The sequence below is a fragment of the Netta rufina genome (assembly GCF_964035555.1).
Source record: "Netta rufina genome assembly, chromosome: 2".
NCBI lineage: Eukaryota > Metazoa > Chordata > Aves > Anseriformes > Anatidae > Netta > Netta rufina.
The window spans coordinates 54,461,984-54,476,378 of record NC_140124.1 but is presented as its reverse complement, the minus strand read 5'-3'; the positions used below and the strand labels follow the sequence as shown (position 1 = coordinate 54,476,378).

General features: G+C 37.3%; 1 protein-coding gene across 1 annotated transcript in view; it reads left to right on the top strand.

Annotated features, from left to right (window-relative positions):
- The window catches only part of ADCY1 (adenylate cyclase 1), a gene marked incomplete at both ends in the record, with an annotated part of 153,762 nt that overhangs the window by 47,584 nt on the left and 91,783 nt on the right, over positions 1 to 14,395 (top strand). The window contains one exon of the mRNA XM_084281902.1: positions 13,733 to 13,851. Within this exon, the coding sequence (XP_084138028.1) occupies positions 13,733 to 13,851 (119 nt within the window). The remainder of the gene's footprint in view (positions 1 to 13,732; positions 13,852 to 14,395) is intronic.

The following is a 14,395-nucleotide window of genomic DNA, read 5'->3' as shown; positions in this document are numbered from 1 at the left end:
CAAGAAGGACAGGGTTGTATTAGAGCAAGTCCAGAGGAGGGCCACAAAAATGATCAAAGGGCTGAAGCACCGGTCCTACAAAGACAGGCTGAGGGAGTTGGCGTTGTTCACCCTGGAGAAGAGAAGGCTCCAGGGAGACCTTATAGTGGCCTTCCAGTACCAAAAAGGAGTCCTACAAGAAAGCAGGAGAGGCACCATTTATCAGAGAGTACAGTGATAGGCTGAGTTTTGGTTTTAAACCAAAAAAGGGTAAATTTAAATTAGACATAAGAAAGAAATTCTTTACTCAGAGTGTGATGAGGCACTGGATCAGATTGCCCAAAGAAGTTGTGGATGCCCCATCTCTGGAATTGTTCAAGGCCAGGCTGGATGGGGCTTTGAGCAACCTGGTCTAGTTGAAAGGTGTTTCTGCCAATGTCAGGGGGGTTAGAAAAAGGTGATCTTTATGGTCCCTTCCAACCCAAAGCACTCTATGACTCTAAACTACAGGGAGTTAGGATGCACTGTGCAGACACAGGCAGTTCTGTGTTCTACTCTCAGGAACAGAAGCATAGCACTCCAGCTAGAGTATACTCTGTTATACTTTGTTAGTATAACACCACAGTACTTCCTAGTACTAGAACAGTGCTAGTTCTGGGAGACAGACTAGCATCTCCGTGTTGTTCTGAAGTGCTTATGTATACATTCACAAGATCATTTGAAGCCAGCTAGCTACATTCTCTTTATGCAATGCTGAATTGTGCATACAAATGTCTGTGAATGAAAGTGCTGCATTTTAGAGCAATATGTTTAGCATTCCATATAGTAACTGGAACATCACTAAGTCACAGATCTGATCAGTAACTATTCATACAAAATGAAACTGTGTTGAAAAAAAGTACAATGAATCTCATTGCAGCATACTTTGAATTGCTGCTTAGGGCATTTTGGATTTAAATTCCCTGCTGGGTTCATATCCCCCCTTCAAGATAACTTTATCTAGATCTTCCACATTTTGTATGTTTCTACTGCCTCCTGTATCTTTGGATAAAAGTATGACACCCATAGCAACCCTCCAGTCATTTTGTCTGTTATATTTAATTTCAAACATTTATGGAAAAAAAAAGAAATAAAATACATTATGTTTGAATAAAACATGCTGTATTGGACTTTCATTTTGGTGACAGATATCAGGTTGCTGTTTTTGTGTATATGGCTTTTCTTTTGTTTTTCTCAGATCAGTAAAGGAGATGGAAAAAAAATATTTGCACATCTTCAGACAGAAGTAATTTCTAGGGTACCTGACAGCATGTTTATCGATGCATAATCAGGTTCTCCTTGTTTCCCACCTTTTTGTTCTCAGAATCTTGCAACTTTCTGCACAGCAGTTCAGAACAAAATATGAAATTTATCATTAAAATACAGGCCCTGTTTCCATAACCATTCATATTGGCTCTGCACTTTATCTGTAGGTTTGTGCCCAGCGCGCCCTGTCAGTAGGAACATAGAGTCAGAATTAAATTCCCCAGTTTAAGACTACACATATAAGCAAATCTTCCTAATGCAAAAATTTGGAACATGTGTGGGCACAAAAACATGTTCTTGTTAAATTATCCAATATGCAACAGGGAGGTGATACTAGTGTTACACAAATTGCAGGGCAAGATGATATCTGGTCCTCTGTGAAAGCTAGCCAATGCAATCTCTGAAAAATGTGGGTGGATTAACTAATTTTAGCTGACAAGTGAGCCTGTACTACATTAACACTGTTGTGTTCTATGCTATGAGGAGGCTTAAAATTGATTTTTTTTGTGTGTGTGTCATCAAACTACAGCCTTACAAAGGGTAATCCACTTTTAAAAATCTATTTGTCCTGTTCTAGGATGAGGGCAAAGAGAAAATAATAAGTGTTACCATTTCAGATTCTAAATGTGAAGTGCTGGGCTTCAGGCCCACTTGTACAGGCTTGTCAGCAATGCCTCGTAGCCAAATAGCAGTAGCAGTAGAGATGCAGACTCCCAGCCTTTGCTTTGTTCATTGCCTTTGGCTACTTAGATGCTTATGCAGAACTGAGTCAGACTGTTGTCTACCTTTACTTTGGTGAGTGGTAAGCCTGGCCTGTCTCCCACCTTTCTCAGATGGAGGGAGTTGCAAAGATGCACAGTAGACTCCCCCCCACAACAATAAAAAGAAAAAATTGCCCAGAAGCTTTCCACTGACTAGCATCTGTTAGTCCCTAGTCTTGCAGTAGTCATACACGTACCTATCCTTAATACAGCAAATATTATTATTTGCTGTATTAAGACTGAGATCTACTCGGGCTACAAGCAAACATTCAGGTGGAAGGCTTCAACTTCAGCCTGAAGCTATTATGAACGGCTTGGTACCCCTTGCAAGGCAGAATATAGCAACCAAATAAATGTGTTCCAATTTTTCAGCTCTATTGCACCTGTGTTTATGCAGATTAAACCTCTCATCAGAATGCACATAGTGCCAGAAGCTGCATTGTTTGGCATACCATTAGAATTCTTACCTAACTTTGCCCAAGTAAAAGTGAGGTTTGTAATCTAACCTTCTAATCTGTGAACAGTAATCCTTGGTAGTAATAGACACATGTGAGGGCACTTCATCCCTTCTATTCTGAACACCTTGCTGCTGAGGTTTTCCCAGGGAGTGGTTATAGAAGGACACCTAAGGTTAGGGCTACACAGCTGTATAGTAAGAGACAGACATTCCTTGCAACTAGAAAATCAGTAACACACAAGAAAAAACATACAGCTGTAAATCATACGAAGTGCATACATTTTAATTACATCTTACTTGTATTACTCCATCCACATGCCTTTAATTTTCAAAATGTAATATGTGGTATCATATGAAAAACTATGAAAGCCTTTAGAAAGCCACACATAGCAGCAGGTCACATCAGTACTGTAACAATTGGGCAGATCTTTAATTCATCTCCTGAAAGCTTCCCACTGTTAGCAAGTATGTAAATTAAATCAGTTATCAGCCATTTAATTTTTCATACAGGGTACTAACTAAACAGATTTCTAAAGCCTGAAAATTTGTCATACAAACTTAGCTTTTTGCTATAAGTCTATATACTCACTGTTACTCAGTCTAACGGGATGAGTTAGATTGCTGTTTGTTGCAGTTTGTTTTTCCTCTTATATATATAGACATATAGTCATGAAACTACATTAAGCTTTTACATGTTGTAATGAATGCTGGCTTACAATGAGTACAATAGACAAATGTAAATAGAGAAATTAAAAAATAAGAGTGTGTTGGGTCACCACAAATAGTTGTATCATTCTAAAAGCTATTGATACTTTGGCTGTTAGGAGTTTTGAAAGAAATACTGGGAAATTTTGAATAAGTTCTGTTTCAAACAATAGTCAATTAAATGTGTTGGAGAAGTTTGGCTCTTCGTGAAATTTTTTTCTTTTTTTTTTTTCAGTTGCTCCTTGTGTTTTCCATTACAGAGAACAGAGGATGAGAGACAGATAAGAACACACAAAACTGTAATTAAATTATTAAAATTACAGTACCATACAATTTTAAATAGATAACATCATGAATATGATTGAAAACAATTATAGGTAGTAACACTAGATATAATAGATCAGATATTTAGTTAAATACTAAAACAAGTATTTCAAAAGTGCTTTCTATGATTGATTGCTAAATATCAGTATTCATAACAGCAATGCTGTGTGGACATTCATTCAAGGATGCACACAGAATCTTTTCAACATGTGTGCTAGATGTAATGTTTCTCCTGCTGCAGTTTCTATCCTGGGAAGGGGAGGACCAGGTGAAAGACACTAACTAAAATGAAGAATGCAGCAGAGCTCAGCTTTCTTCTCCTGCTAGAGTGAGAGGGAGAGTGATAGAGACGGGTGGCAGCATTTTCTCTGGGAAAGATGAAATGTGCCTTGCACCACCTTCAGTAGTTGTCATTCAATCTTTTCCTTATTAGCAGCCTCTGATATGGGGAAGGATGACAAGACCCATGGCTGCTTTTCTGGCCTCAGGAGGCTGCTCCTCCTTGGGTACAGCCTACTTGTACCTACAGCTAGCCTTATGTACAATATATACTACAAATGCACTGCAGAATGGAAATACAGGAAGACATTTTCAAATCAACTAAATGTTTTATGTCTTCTAGTAGGATGGCACAGTATAAAGTAATGCAAGCTCATGAATAACTTCTGTTTTTCTTCCCTCAACAATATAAATTCATAAGAAGCTTTAAAATGTCATTAGAAAAGTTGTTACATGTGTTTTTATTGTTTCCCACGGAATTGTTTTCACTTCTAGAACTGTATGAACTGTTTTGAAAGCTAGTTAACACTTCAACAGAAGCTTAGCATGATTTTCCTATGCTACTTTTCAGACTGAAGGTGGTTCCATCATAGACTAGTAGGTCTGCCACAGATGTGTTGCACATTACACCTAGTGGCACGTGCAGTTTTAAAATACTTCACAAGTTACTGTGTTACTGCTTAATCACAGATTATCTCCATGAACAGTATACTGAACAGGATTTGTGTGTGTGTGTGTTTAGTTGTTGTGGTGGTTTTTGGTTTGGTTTGTTTGTTGTTGTTCTGGCTTGTTTTGCTTTTTGATTGTTTGTTTTTGTCTTCCAAACTTCTTTTTGTAGAGTGAAGAGCTTCTGTTTCTCATATAATTTAATCTCTTTCCAAGGTTTCTGGTCCATATTACCTCCTTGATACAAACTGGTTTAGGGTTTTGCTTCTTTTCAAGCACATCTGGCTAGGAATTTCCGTTTGACAAGGTAATTGTGGGTTAAACCCGAGTACAATTTAGCTCCATGACTTTTGTTTTATTAGGAATTAATGCATGTCTATCCCAAGAATTAATTATTACATGGTGGAACAATCCAGACATGGCTGTCGACTGGAAAGAAGAAAAACTTGTAATTGCAGAGGAAATGGCACACCAGTGGTTAGCCAGTGAAGTGCTTTCTGCTCTTCAATTTAACCTAGAAGGGAGTAGTGTCAATGAAGATGACCCTACTTGTGATGCCACCTTCCTAACATCTTCAAGAGAAAGGAACTTGGAGAAACAACAAGATTGTTGTCCCCATCATGTTCACAGTGAAAAGCTTTGTTCTGTGCAGCACTTCAGTCTCTAGCAAACGTGAACTCATATGTGACTTGTTTGCAGGACTGCCTAGAAATTGCATTAGCACTGCCAAGTTCCCTTTTGATCATGACGTTCGCAGATGGCTTGTACTCTTGACAGTCAGTTTGAAAATCCTTCTTTATTTGAATGAGAAAAGACTCTTTATAAAGAAATTAAAATTTGGAATTTATGTTTTTTATATATATATATTTATAAATATTCACATTATCTATGAATATAAATACTACATATTCATACTACCAGCACTAACATGAAGGGATAATTTTACCAAAAGATTAAACCCACTCTTCCTGACTATGCAAAATAGAAGGTAAAATATTTTCTTTTCCTTGTAGGAAGATTTAGAATTCTATATTTGGTGGCTCGTCTGCGCCAAAACCAGTTTTATCTTCATTGATATATCCTCAAAAACCTGCTTATTAAAATCCTATTGAAGCTTGATAGATAGGAACAAAGAGGTTTATTTAAGAAAAATAAGAAATTAAGAAAATAATAAAGAAAAATTTTACACAAATACTCACTTGAATTTTGGGGGGCTTTACTACCAGATATTTTCAAATCTACCACATTACTGTCTTGTCATACTCACTATAATTCTCTAAATGTTCTGTGGTTGGTAGCAAGTCTTTGCTGATCCATACATCTTTTGAACAGAACAATGACAAACTAAAATACACAAATTGTGATGAGACTTTATGCTTTATCTCATAACTCTAGTCACTCAATCCTCAAAACAAGAGCAGTGAAGGACAGTATATTTTAAATATGTGATATAAGAATATGATCCCATAATTGATGATTATTCTGTCACTGGTGATGACCCCAGACAACAGCTCACCTCAGAGGAGCTGTCAGACCCATGTCATATACAATCTAGTAACAGCAGTCCTAGCGTAGTTCTCAGAACAGACACTGTGCCTTGTGTGTAATCCAGCCAATGCAAAAGCTGACAAGAATTGGATCTGGTGGAAACTTCTTACAGTGGAGAGTTTTGATTTTCCAGTTCTCTGTAAACTTTATCTGTTTAGGCAGTGGTAGCTCCTGAAGAAGAGGGGAAGCAGCCTTATCTCACAGTGAGCCTTTCTTGCTATGAAATGAAAAACTGGCACTAGCAGGTAGCCAGGAAAGAACCTCTTGCTTAGTTTACCAAAATGCTATCAAATCTTCCTACTTTTTCTCTCCTTTCCTTTCAGTGTTCACTGCAGAAAGGCAAAGAGTTTTGCTGTGTTTTTTTTTTTTTTTCTTTTCTTCCTCCACTCTCACCCCCTGCCTTATTTTGTTTTCCTCCATCTGCTTCTGCTTTCTGCAGAAAAGAAAATCAGTGCTGAAACGAGTATCATATTTTTCCTGCAATGTTCACTGTAATGCTTATATGGAGACATTGAATTTTGCATTATGTTTCAGAGAAAGCGAAGATTAAGGGTATGGGGTGAAACTGTAAAGATCATTGATATGCCGATGCTGGTCACATATTCATTGCCAGTTTATACTGTGTAATAATCCTTACCGTTATATTTCTAGAGAATTCTGATTTAACAGATATGAAGGCAACCAGGAAAATAGATTATGCTTTCTAGACTTCTTGTTTCATTGCTTGTCCTCGTAGCCCTTCTCCGCTCTCATTCCTGTTTAAAAATGATGCATGGAGCTGATCTAAAGGTTACCCTACTAGCAGTCTTCCAGCCCATTCTAGCATCACACTTGCCTTCATAGAGTATCACCTCATAAAGACTTCATAGTCATTCAATGGTCAGTGGTATCTGGGGCTTTTTCACTTGCAGAGGTTTCCAAATCATCCTATCTCATGTGTTTTTGTGGATTGTGCTGTTGAAGTTTACTCATTCTTCTCATTCTACTTCTCATATGCTGTCCTGTACCTTCAAACAGGTGTATGGTATCATTACATACCATACACCTTTATATACATTATATACTTTCCAGCCCAGTACTTCTACAGTCGATGCTGCCCATTGCTCTCTATTTTAGCCAAGATTTCACTCTCCCTTATTTCCTTCAGTAAGCATTACACTCTCCATTTTATTATTGTAAATAATCATCTTCCATGTGGAGTCTATCAATGCCTTATTAAACATTATGCTGATGATATATTCTGCCTTTCTTTTGTTTAAACAAAAGCAAATAGGTTAACCATAGCCATCTTGCATTGTATGATCATGTACCATAATAGTATGCTGTTAGCCATCCTCTTACCATTTCAAAATCAGTGCACTAGACTGCGATTTTACGGAAGGTCTTTTTTGTTTATGATTGTAACAAGGATTTACTGATAAATAGATATTTTCAAGTAATCTCACGAATGTTCTGAAACATTGCCACCTTGTGGGTTCCAAAAAATCACCATCTTTAACAGTGCTTTTTTTCATACTTAGTTGGAAGACAAAGCAGTCCATTTTTCAAAGTATAGTTTAATTTAAAATAATGTATGAAGGAAATATATTGCCTTCATTTTCCAGCTTACAGGTAGTATAAAAGAATCTCAGTAGTATTACACAGTCTTTTTTCAGTGCACTAGGCTTCTTTTCCCTCTCATTTTTTTTCCCTTGCAGTTTCTGTAAGGAAACTGTAAAATGAATGTACAGTTTAATATAGGTATAACAGAGACCATAAACACACTAAGCAGTATCTTTTAAAATTATGCAAGAGTAATTTATCAAGGTATAATTAGGTAGCGGGTGGTAATGTTTAGGATGTACTTTGTAGTCCTTGATGACAAAGTAGAAACCAAATCTCAAAATTACGTACATGAGCTGACTTTGAAACAGTCTCTAGAACATTTTTTATGAGTGCCTGAAGCTTGTCTTCTCCAGAAAAATGAATAAATAAATAAATATTGTGTCACTTCCCATTTAAGAATTGTAATAATAGAAGATCTTTTGTTGACTGCATAATCTAGTAGATTGGATTTCATTTTTGTGTTATAAAAATCCTTTTAAGTGTAGATGATCAAAATGGTTCTTTTTTATGTGAGCTTCTTTTCCTGTTTGCCATTGTAACTGGACAGTCACTATATAAAAAAAAAAAAAAAAAAAAACCAAGAATAAAAAACCATGTCAGTCAGAAAGCAAAGGTGCTAAACATATTTTGTTACATCTTTTTATTTTTGTTTTTGCTTGTTTTTAAAGTCCTTATGAAAATGTAGAAAGCCACAGGCCATGGGTATGCAGTCTTTCCTAAGTAATATGGGTTAGTACCTGGGGACAGGGAGTGTGAGGATGGACCATCAAGAGCTACTGCTTTCCCCAGCACAAGTTTGGAAACCACTGAGTCCTATTTTGAGTAATCTCTCTTCCAAGCTAGATATTGGGCCTGAATTCCCTGGTGGGTGAAGGCAGCAGGATCAGCAGTTTGGCTGTAAGCAGAAGTTCAGAAGAAACATGACAAAGATGACTAAGATGGCCTGACTTGCATCCATTACAGGCCCATTCTCATGGGGTTGCAAGACATAATGAGTAAAAATTTTCTTCATGGCCCCTCAGCAGGTCCAGACTGTAACTTAGTTCTCAGAATGAATTCTACTAGACATGCATATACAGTAACATGAGTGAACAGGGCTCTTGCAAGCAATGAGGTTCAACAAACCAAGGAAACACAAGAAGCCACAGCTTTGAGACAATGCTCCACTTCCTCTGGTTGCTTTTCTCCTGTATCTCAGAAACAATGGAGACTACTGTTTCCTTCGATGAAGTAATTTAAACTGACTTTAAGGAAGATTTCCATTTTGTTTTCTATTTATCTCATGTGATAATCTACAATAAAAATAATTCAGCATGGAAAAGCCCAGCAAGTACATCTAGATCATGGGCCACCCAACTACACAGCAGACAATGGGGAAGAGAGGAGAAGATGCTGGCTGTAAACATTAAGATATTTTACTGTACTGAAGCCTCTTTTTCTGATGAAGGGAGAATGGGTTTGTAAATGATTTACAGCTTCCTAAAGAGTTTTGAAAAATCTATCAGTCATTTCCCATACAGATGTCAAAATAAATAATTTTGTGCAATAGGAAAGGAATGTGGTATTAGGCTGGATAGTATTGTTTGGGAAGCTGAATAAAATGATTATAAGTACAGATGAAATTTTCAAAACGACATTAAGAAAGCCTGCCCTCCTTTCCTCTTTCCCTCCCTCCCTCCGTCCCTCTCTCCTTCTCTTCTTTATAAAGGGCTTTTAAACAACTCCAAACTTGTGTGGGATTTGCCGCTCCAGCTAGATGCGTGTATGTCTGTGGGGCCTGATAGGATTCATCCCAGGATGCTCAAAAAGCTGGCTGATGCAAGACCTCTCTCAATTAATTTTCAACAGGCTTGGGTACCTGGAGAGGTCCCAGTTGACTGGAAACTGGCAAATATTGTTCCAATTTCCGAGAAGGGCAAGAAGGAAGACCTTAATAATTATAGGCACTTCAATCTCACTTCAGAGCCTGATAAAATTATGGAGAAGATTATTCTGGGAGTTACTAAAAAACACCTGAAGGACAACATAGTCATTGGTCACAGCCGACATGGGTTCATGATGGGAAGGTCTTGTTTAATAAACTTAATTTGCTTTTATAATAAGGTTACTTACCTACTTGACCAAGGAAAGCCAGTTGATAAGATTTTTGGGAGGGGATTTCAGCAAGGCTCTTGATATTGTTTCTCACAGTTTCTTACAGTATCTGTCTGGACAAAATATCCAGCATACTACTAGTTAAAAACATAATATGATGGGTGAACAATTGGCTGACGAGTTGGACACAAACAGTTGTAGTAAATGGGGTTGCATCAGGTTGTCAGCCCATCACTTGTGGCATTTTGCAAGTCCCCACTTTAGGGCCATTTCTCCTTAATGTTTTAATAAGTGGTTTGGATGCAGGACTTGAATGTAAGTTTGCAGATGACATTAAATTAGGAAGAGCTGTTGAATGCCCTGATGGTAGAGAGGCCTAGCAATTAGAGGGCTGGGTGCTCACCTATCGTATGAAGTTCAACAAGAGCAAGTGTAGGATTCTGTATCTGACATGAGGCAATCCTGGATTTATGTACCAGCTCAAAGAGAAGAGGCTAGAGAAGAGCCCCATGGAAAGGGATCTGGGGGTTCTGGTTGATGGAAAATTGTATATGACTCAACAGTGTTCCCTGGCAGTCAAAAAGGCCAACTGTATCCTGGGTTGTATCAAGCACACCATTGCTAGCTGATTGAGGGGAGTGATTGCCCCACTCTGCTCTGCACTGGTGCAGCTTCACCTCAAGCACAGTTCTGTATGCCACCATATAAGAAGGATATAAAACTATTACAGAGTGTCCAAAGGAGGGCTGCTAAGACGGTGAAGTGTCTAGAGGGGAAGGCATTTAAGGAGTGGATCACTTGATTTGATTAATCACTTGAGTAAGGAGGTCACTTGATTTGTTCTGATTAGAGAAGAAGAGACTAAAGGTGCTGATCTCTTCTCTCTCATGACCAGCAATAGGGGAACAGTGTAAAACTGAATCAGGAGAGGTTCAGATTGGATATTAGAAAAAGGTTCTTCATCAAGATGGTCATTGGGCACTGGAACAAGCTGCCCAGGGAACTGGTCACAGCACCAACCAGAGTTCAAGAAGCATTTGACAATGCTCTCAGATGTATAGTTTGATTTTTGTGTGGTCCTGTGTGTAGCCATGAGTGGGACTCAATGATCTTTGTGGGTGTCTTCTAACTCAGGATATTCTTTACTTGTTGAATTGTGCCAAGGTGTCACTGAGCAATTCCTGATTGGCTTAGTATGTACATTTTGACTTGACTTGAAGTCAAAGGAATGGATTTATTCCTTCTTATTTTCAACAATTCTTCATTGCTGTGGAAGAATGAAATCTGGATATTTTTAAAGTTGTGTTCTATTCAAGTTGAACTAAGTCTTCATTAGTGGTGCAGAAATCCTCATTAATAGGAATAGGACAATTGACAGAGGCAGACCAGTTTGGCATTACAAATCCCAGGCTACATCTGACAGTTTAAAATAAAATTGTAATGAAAAACACTGTGAATGAAGGGGATGTAGGTCCTAATCTGTTAGTTTCTTTTCTTAGTGGGATTTCTGCAGGGAATGCAAAATCATTTTCAGACAATTACAATCTCATAAAAGATTATTTTTTTTTAATCATGTGATTTCACCTTAGATCATATTAATGCTGAGTGAAGATTTATAGCAGGAAGAGAGAGTACAAATTCCTAAGACAGCAGATGTTTTTCACAGTGTTAAGATTTAATTTTCTGATTAGAAACTAGCTGCTAAAAGCTTAAACTGTATCGTAGATCAGTGAGAAAGATGAAAATGTGGAGACATTTTTCTCTCTACTAGCCCCTGTATTTTGTAATATGCCACATGTTGAGGCTTCCCCAATACAACTTCAGTTGTTACTAAAAAGAAGTTCCGCCACATGAGTGTTGGTTTATTCTAGTCAATGTTGTTGCTAATTGATTAGTGATCCCTGTCTGACTCTTGCTTTTTTTTTTTTTTTCTGTCACCACCCATCTCCGTCAGAGGTGACAGCCACCCAGGCATGAATGTCACTACAAGTGTAACTGGCCTTGCTTCAGTACTGTCACTTGTTCCATTCAATTCACTATGCAGCCATGCACATCTAGTTTTCCTTTTGGTCTGATGTTCAGATCATTTTTTCAATCAGATCAGCCATATGGGAGCAAATGAAAAATCAGTCAATGATGGTAGGATCTACTGAATAGAGATCCAGATGAGAACCATTTCCCAAGCCTTCAGCAGTATTCGGTATTCACAAAGTCAATTTTACATTTCCAAACCTCTGAGATGTAATCATCCCTTATGATGACCTGGAAGACAATACCACTTTGCTTGACAGATGAGATATTGCCCAAAATAAAAGAGGCTTTTTTTTTTTATTTTATTTTTTTAATAAAGTTAGATGCTGTCCTTCATTTGTATTCAGTGCTCTGATACTTTCCAATGTGAGTTTGTTTCTTATCTTTTCCCGTCTGTTCTGCAGTGACTATTCTTTAGAGCCACACTGCTGATTCCTTTCTTGGCCTGAAAGGATAGCTCAGCCATGGCTGAGTCTTTCCTTGCTTGTTGAGTTTGAGGCTGCTATATTAAAATAACATTGAAATTGTAGTAATTTACCATTTCTTACCAAGATCTATTGCTAAGGCTATTTGGTTAACTTGAAATTCACAAATATTTAATTTCACCATATTCTGCAATATTCATGGTATATAAGTGAAAACAATAGGAAATAGGCTTAATGAATGATCTCTAGCCTCAAGTCCATATGCACTGCCACAAATACAGGAAGGATCATTAGTCTAAAATAAGAACTCTGACAGTTCTGCAAAGTTTATCTTACCTCCTAGTGACATAAATAACCAATTCGTCATATTTCAGATGAAACTGTAAAATTAAAAACCCTTTGTGTGTTATTTGGAGTTTCTGTCTGGTAAATGTGTGCATGTGAGCAATACAGCATATTTGCCCATGCAGATACCCTCTTCTGAGTGTTGATTATTGCTCCTTACTTCATGTGATTCAAATAACAGGATGATGCAGTTCAAACAAGTTCTGCACTTATGTGATGTGATATCTCACAGTTGCCATTCCTGTGGCTCCTGTTACATATACAGTTATGTGAATTCCTTCAGTATGTTTCCAGAACTGAAACTATCAGGCCTGATGCATAGACTTGTAACTACTCACTGGAAAAACAAAACAAAACAAAACAAAACAAAATCAAACAAACAAAAACAGGTCTATTGCATTTTGAATTGTGTTTTCTGTGTGAAAAGAAAAATTCAACAGATATCTAAATACACTTTACAACACCTAAGAACACCTGCTGCAGGTTCTACAGGTCCCTGAATACAGGCCAGAATATTTGGAATAACTACATAGGCATTTATAGTCAACACTGATGAGATCCAAAATATTAGAGGTCCTTTCTATGCAGGTCAGTGACACATGCTAAAATATCTATGCGGATATAGCAAGCAGAGTTGTGTTTTAATAGGGGTTTGCACCAATGTGTTCTGTTAACATGATGGCTGGAACAGACATTGCCAGACTCGATAAGATGCCATTAAAACTGCGTCTTTATTATGGTTATGCTGATTCATACTGTGTGGATAGTTCTGTCATCCATTCTCTCTGCTTAATAACCAGCTGTCGTAGTCCTTGTCGTATAACATTTTTATTAGATTCAGAAGTAGGACATACAAATGATCCTGGAAATTCTTTCTCAGATAGATAAAAGCTACTAGAGATAAAGAAAGTTGCTACTATTAACATTGTGATATTAATGAAAATTTTGGAAAATTATCAGTTTTTGCTGTCTCTTCCATTTCTGTGTAGCTTGTTTGTCAACTGATTTATTTATTTTGTGCAGAATATTTAAAAAGAATGCACAGTCTGCAGAAGTCTGAAAAAAAATGGTTTATACTATTTATTTAGAGAAGGTTCTCAGGAAGCAGACTCAAGTAGGAATAAGTTGTCTAGTTTCCTAGTTTAAAACAGTTTAATAATAGACAACATACTATAGCACAAAACTGATGTTGTTTACATTTTTTTCAGGAACGTCTCTTGATGAGTCTTTTGCCCAGGAATGTTGCAATGGAAATGAAGGAAGATTTCTTGAAGCCTCCTGAAAGGATTTTCCACAAGATTTACATTCAAAGGCATGACAATGTTAGGTAGGATTGATATCATACATTAAATAATTTAAAGCAGAGAATGTTTAGTAAATATACATGCAGTTGTGATCAGGTCTTGGAACATAATAAACAATCAGTATAGTAAAGATCTGTCATTTATGGGACAATGGTGGCTGCTAGGAAGACATAGTAGTCTCAGGAGTAAATGATCACTTAATAAATGGCTTTCAATAGTAATGCTGGGAGGCAGGAAACTTTTCAAGTGAGTAGTCATTCTTTTTGTACCATCTTTCATTTTGAGTGAATAGAATTATTTAATTTGCATAGTAACAATAACACATTTGCATTTATTTTCCTGATAGTAAGGAAGGACTACTTTTAGTACTATAGTTTTTCTGAGTAACACCATGGAAAGTGTGAGGTAAACTCAAGAAAATACATGTTTGTCCCCATTACACAAGCATTCATCTTCAGAAGATGTTATTGACTGAGGCCCAATTTGACTTCTTGTTCTTGTTCAGTAACAGACTACCGTGTAAGCGGCCTCATTCATGCTGGTTGTTGTCAAAGTGCATTCTCATTT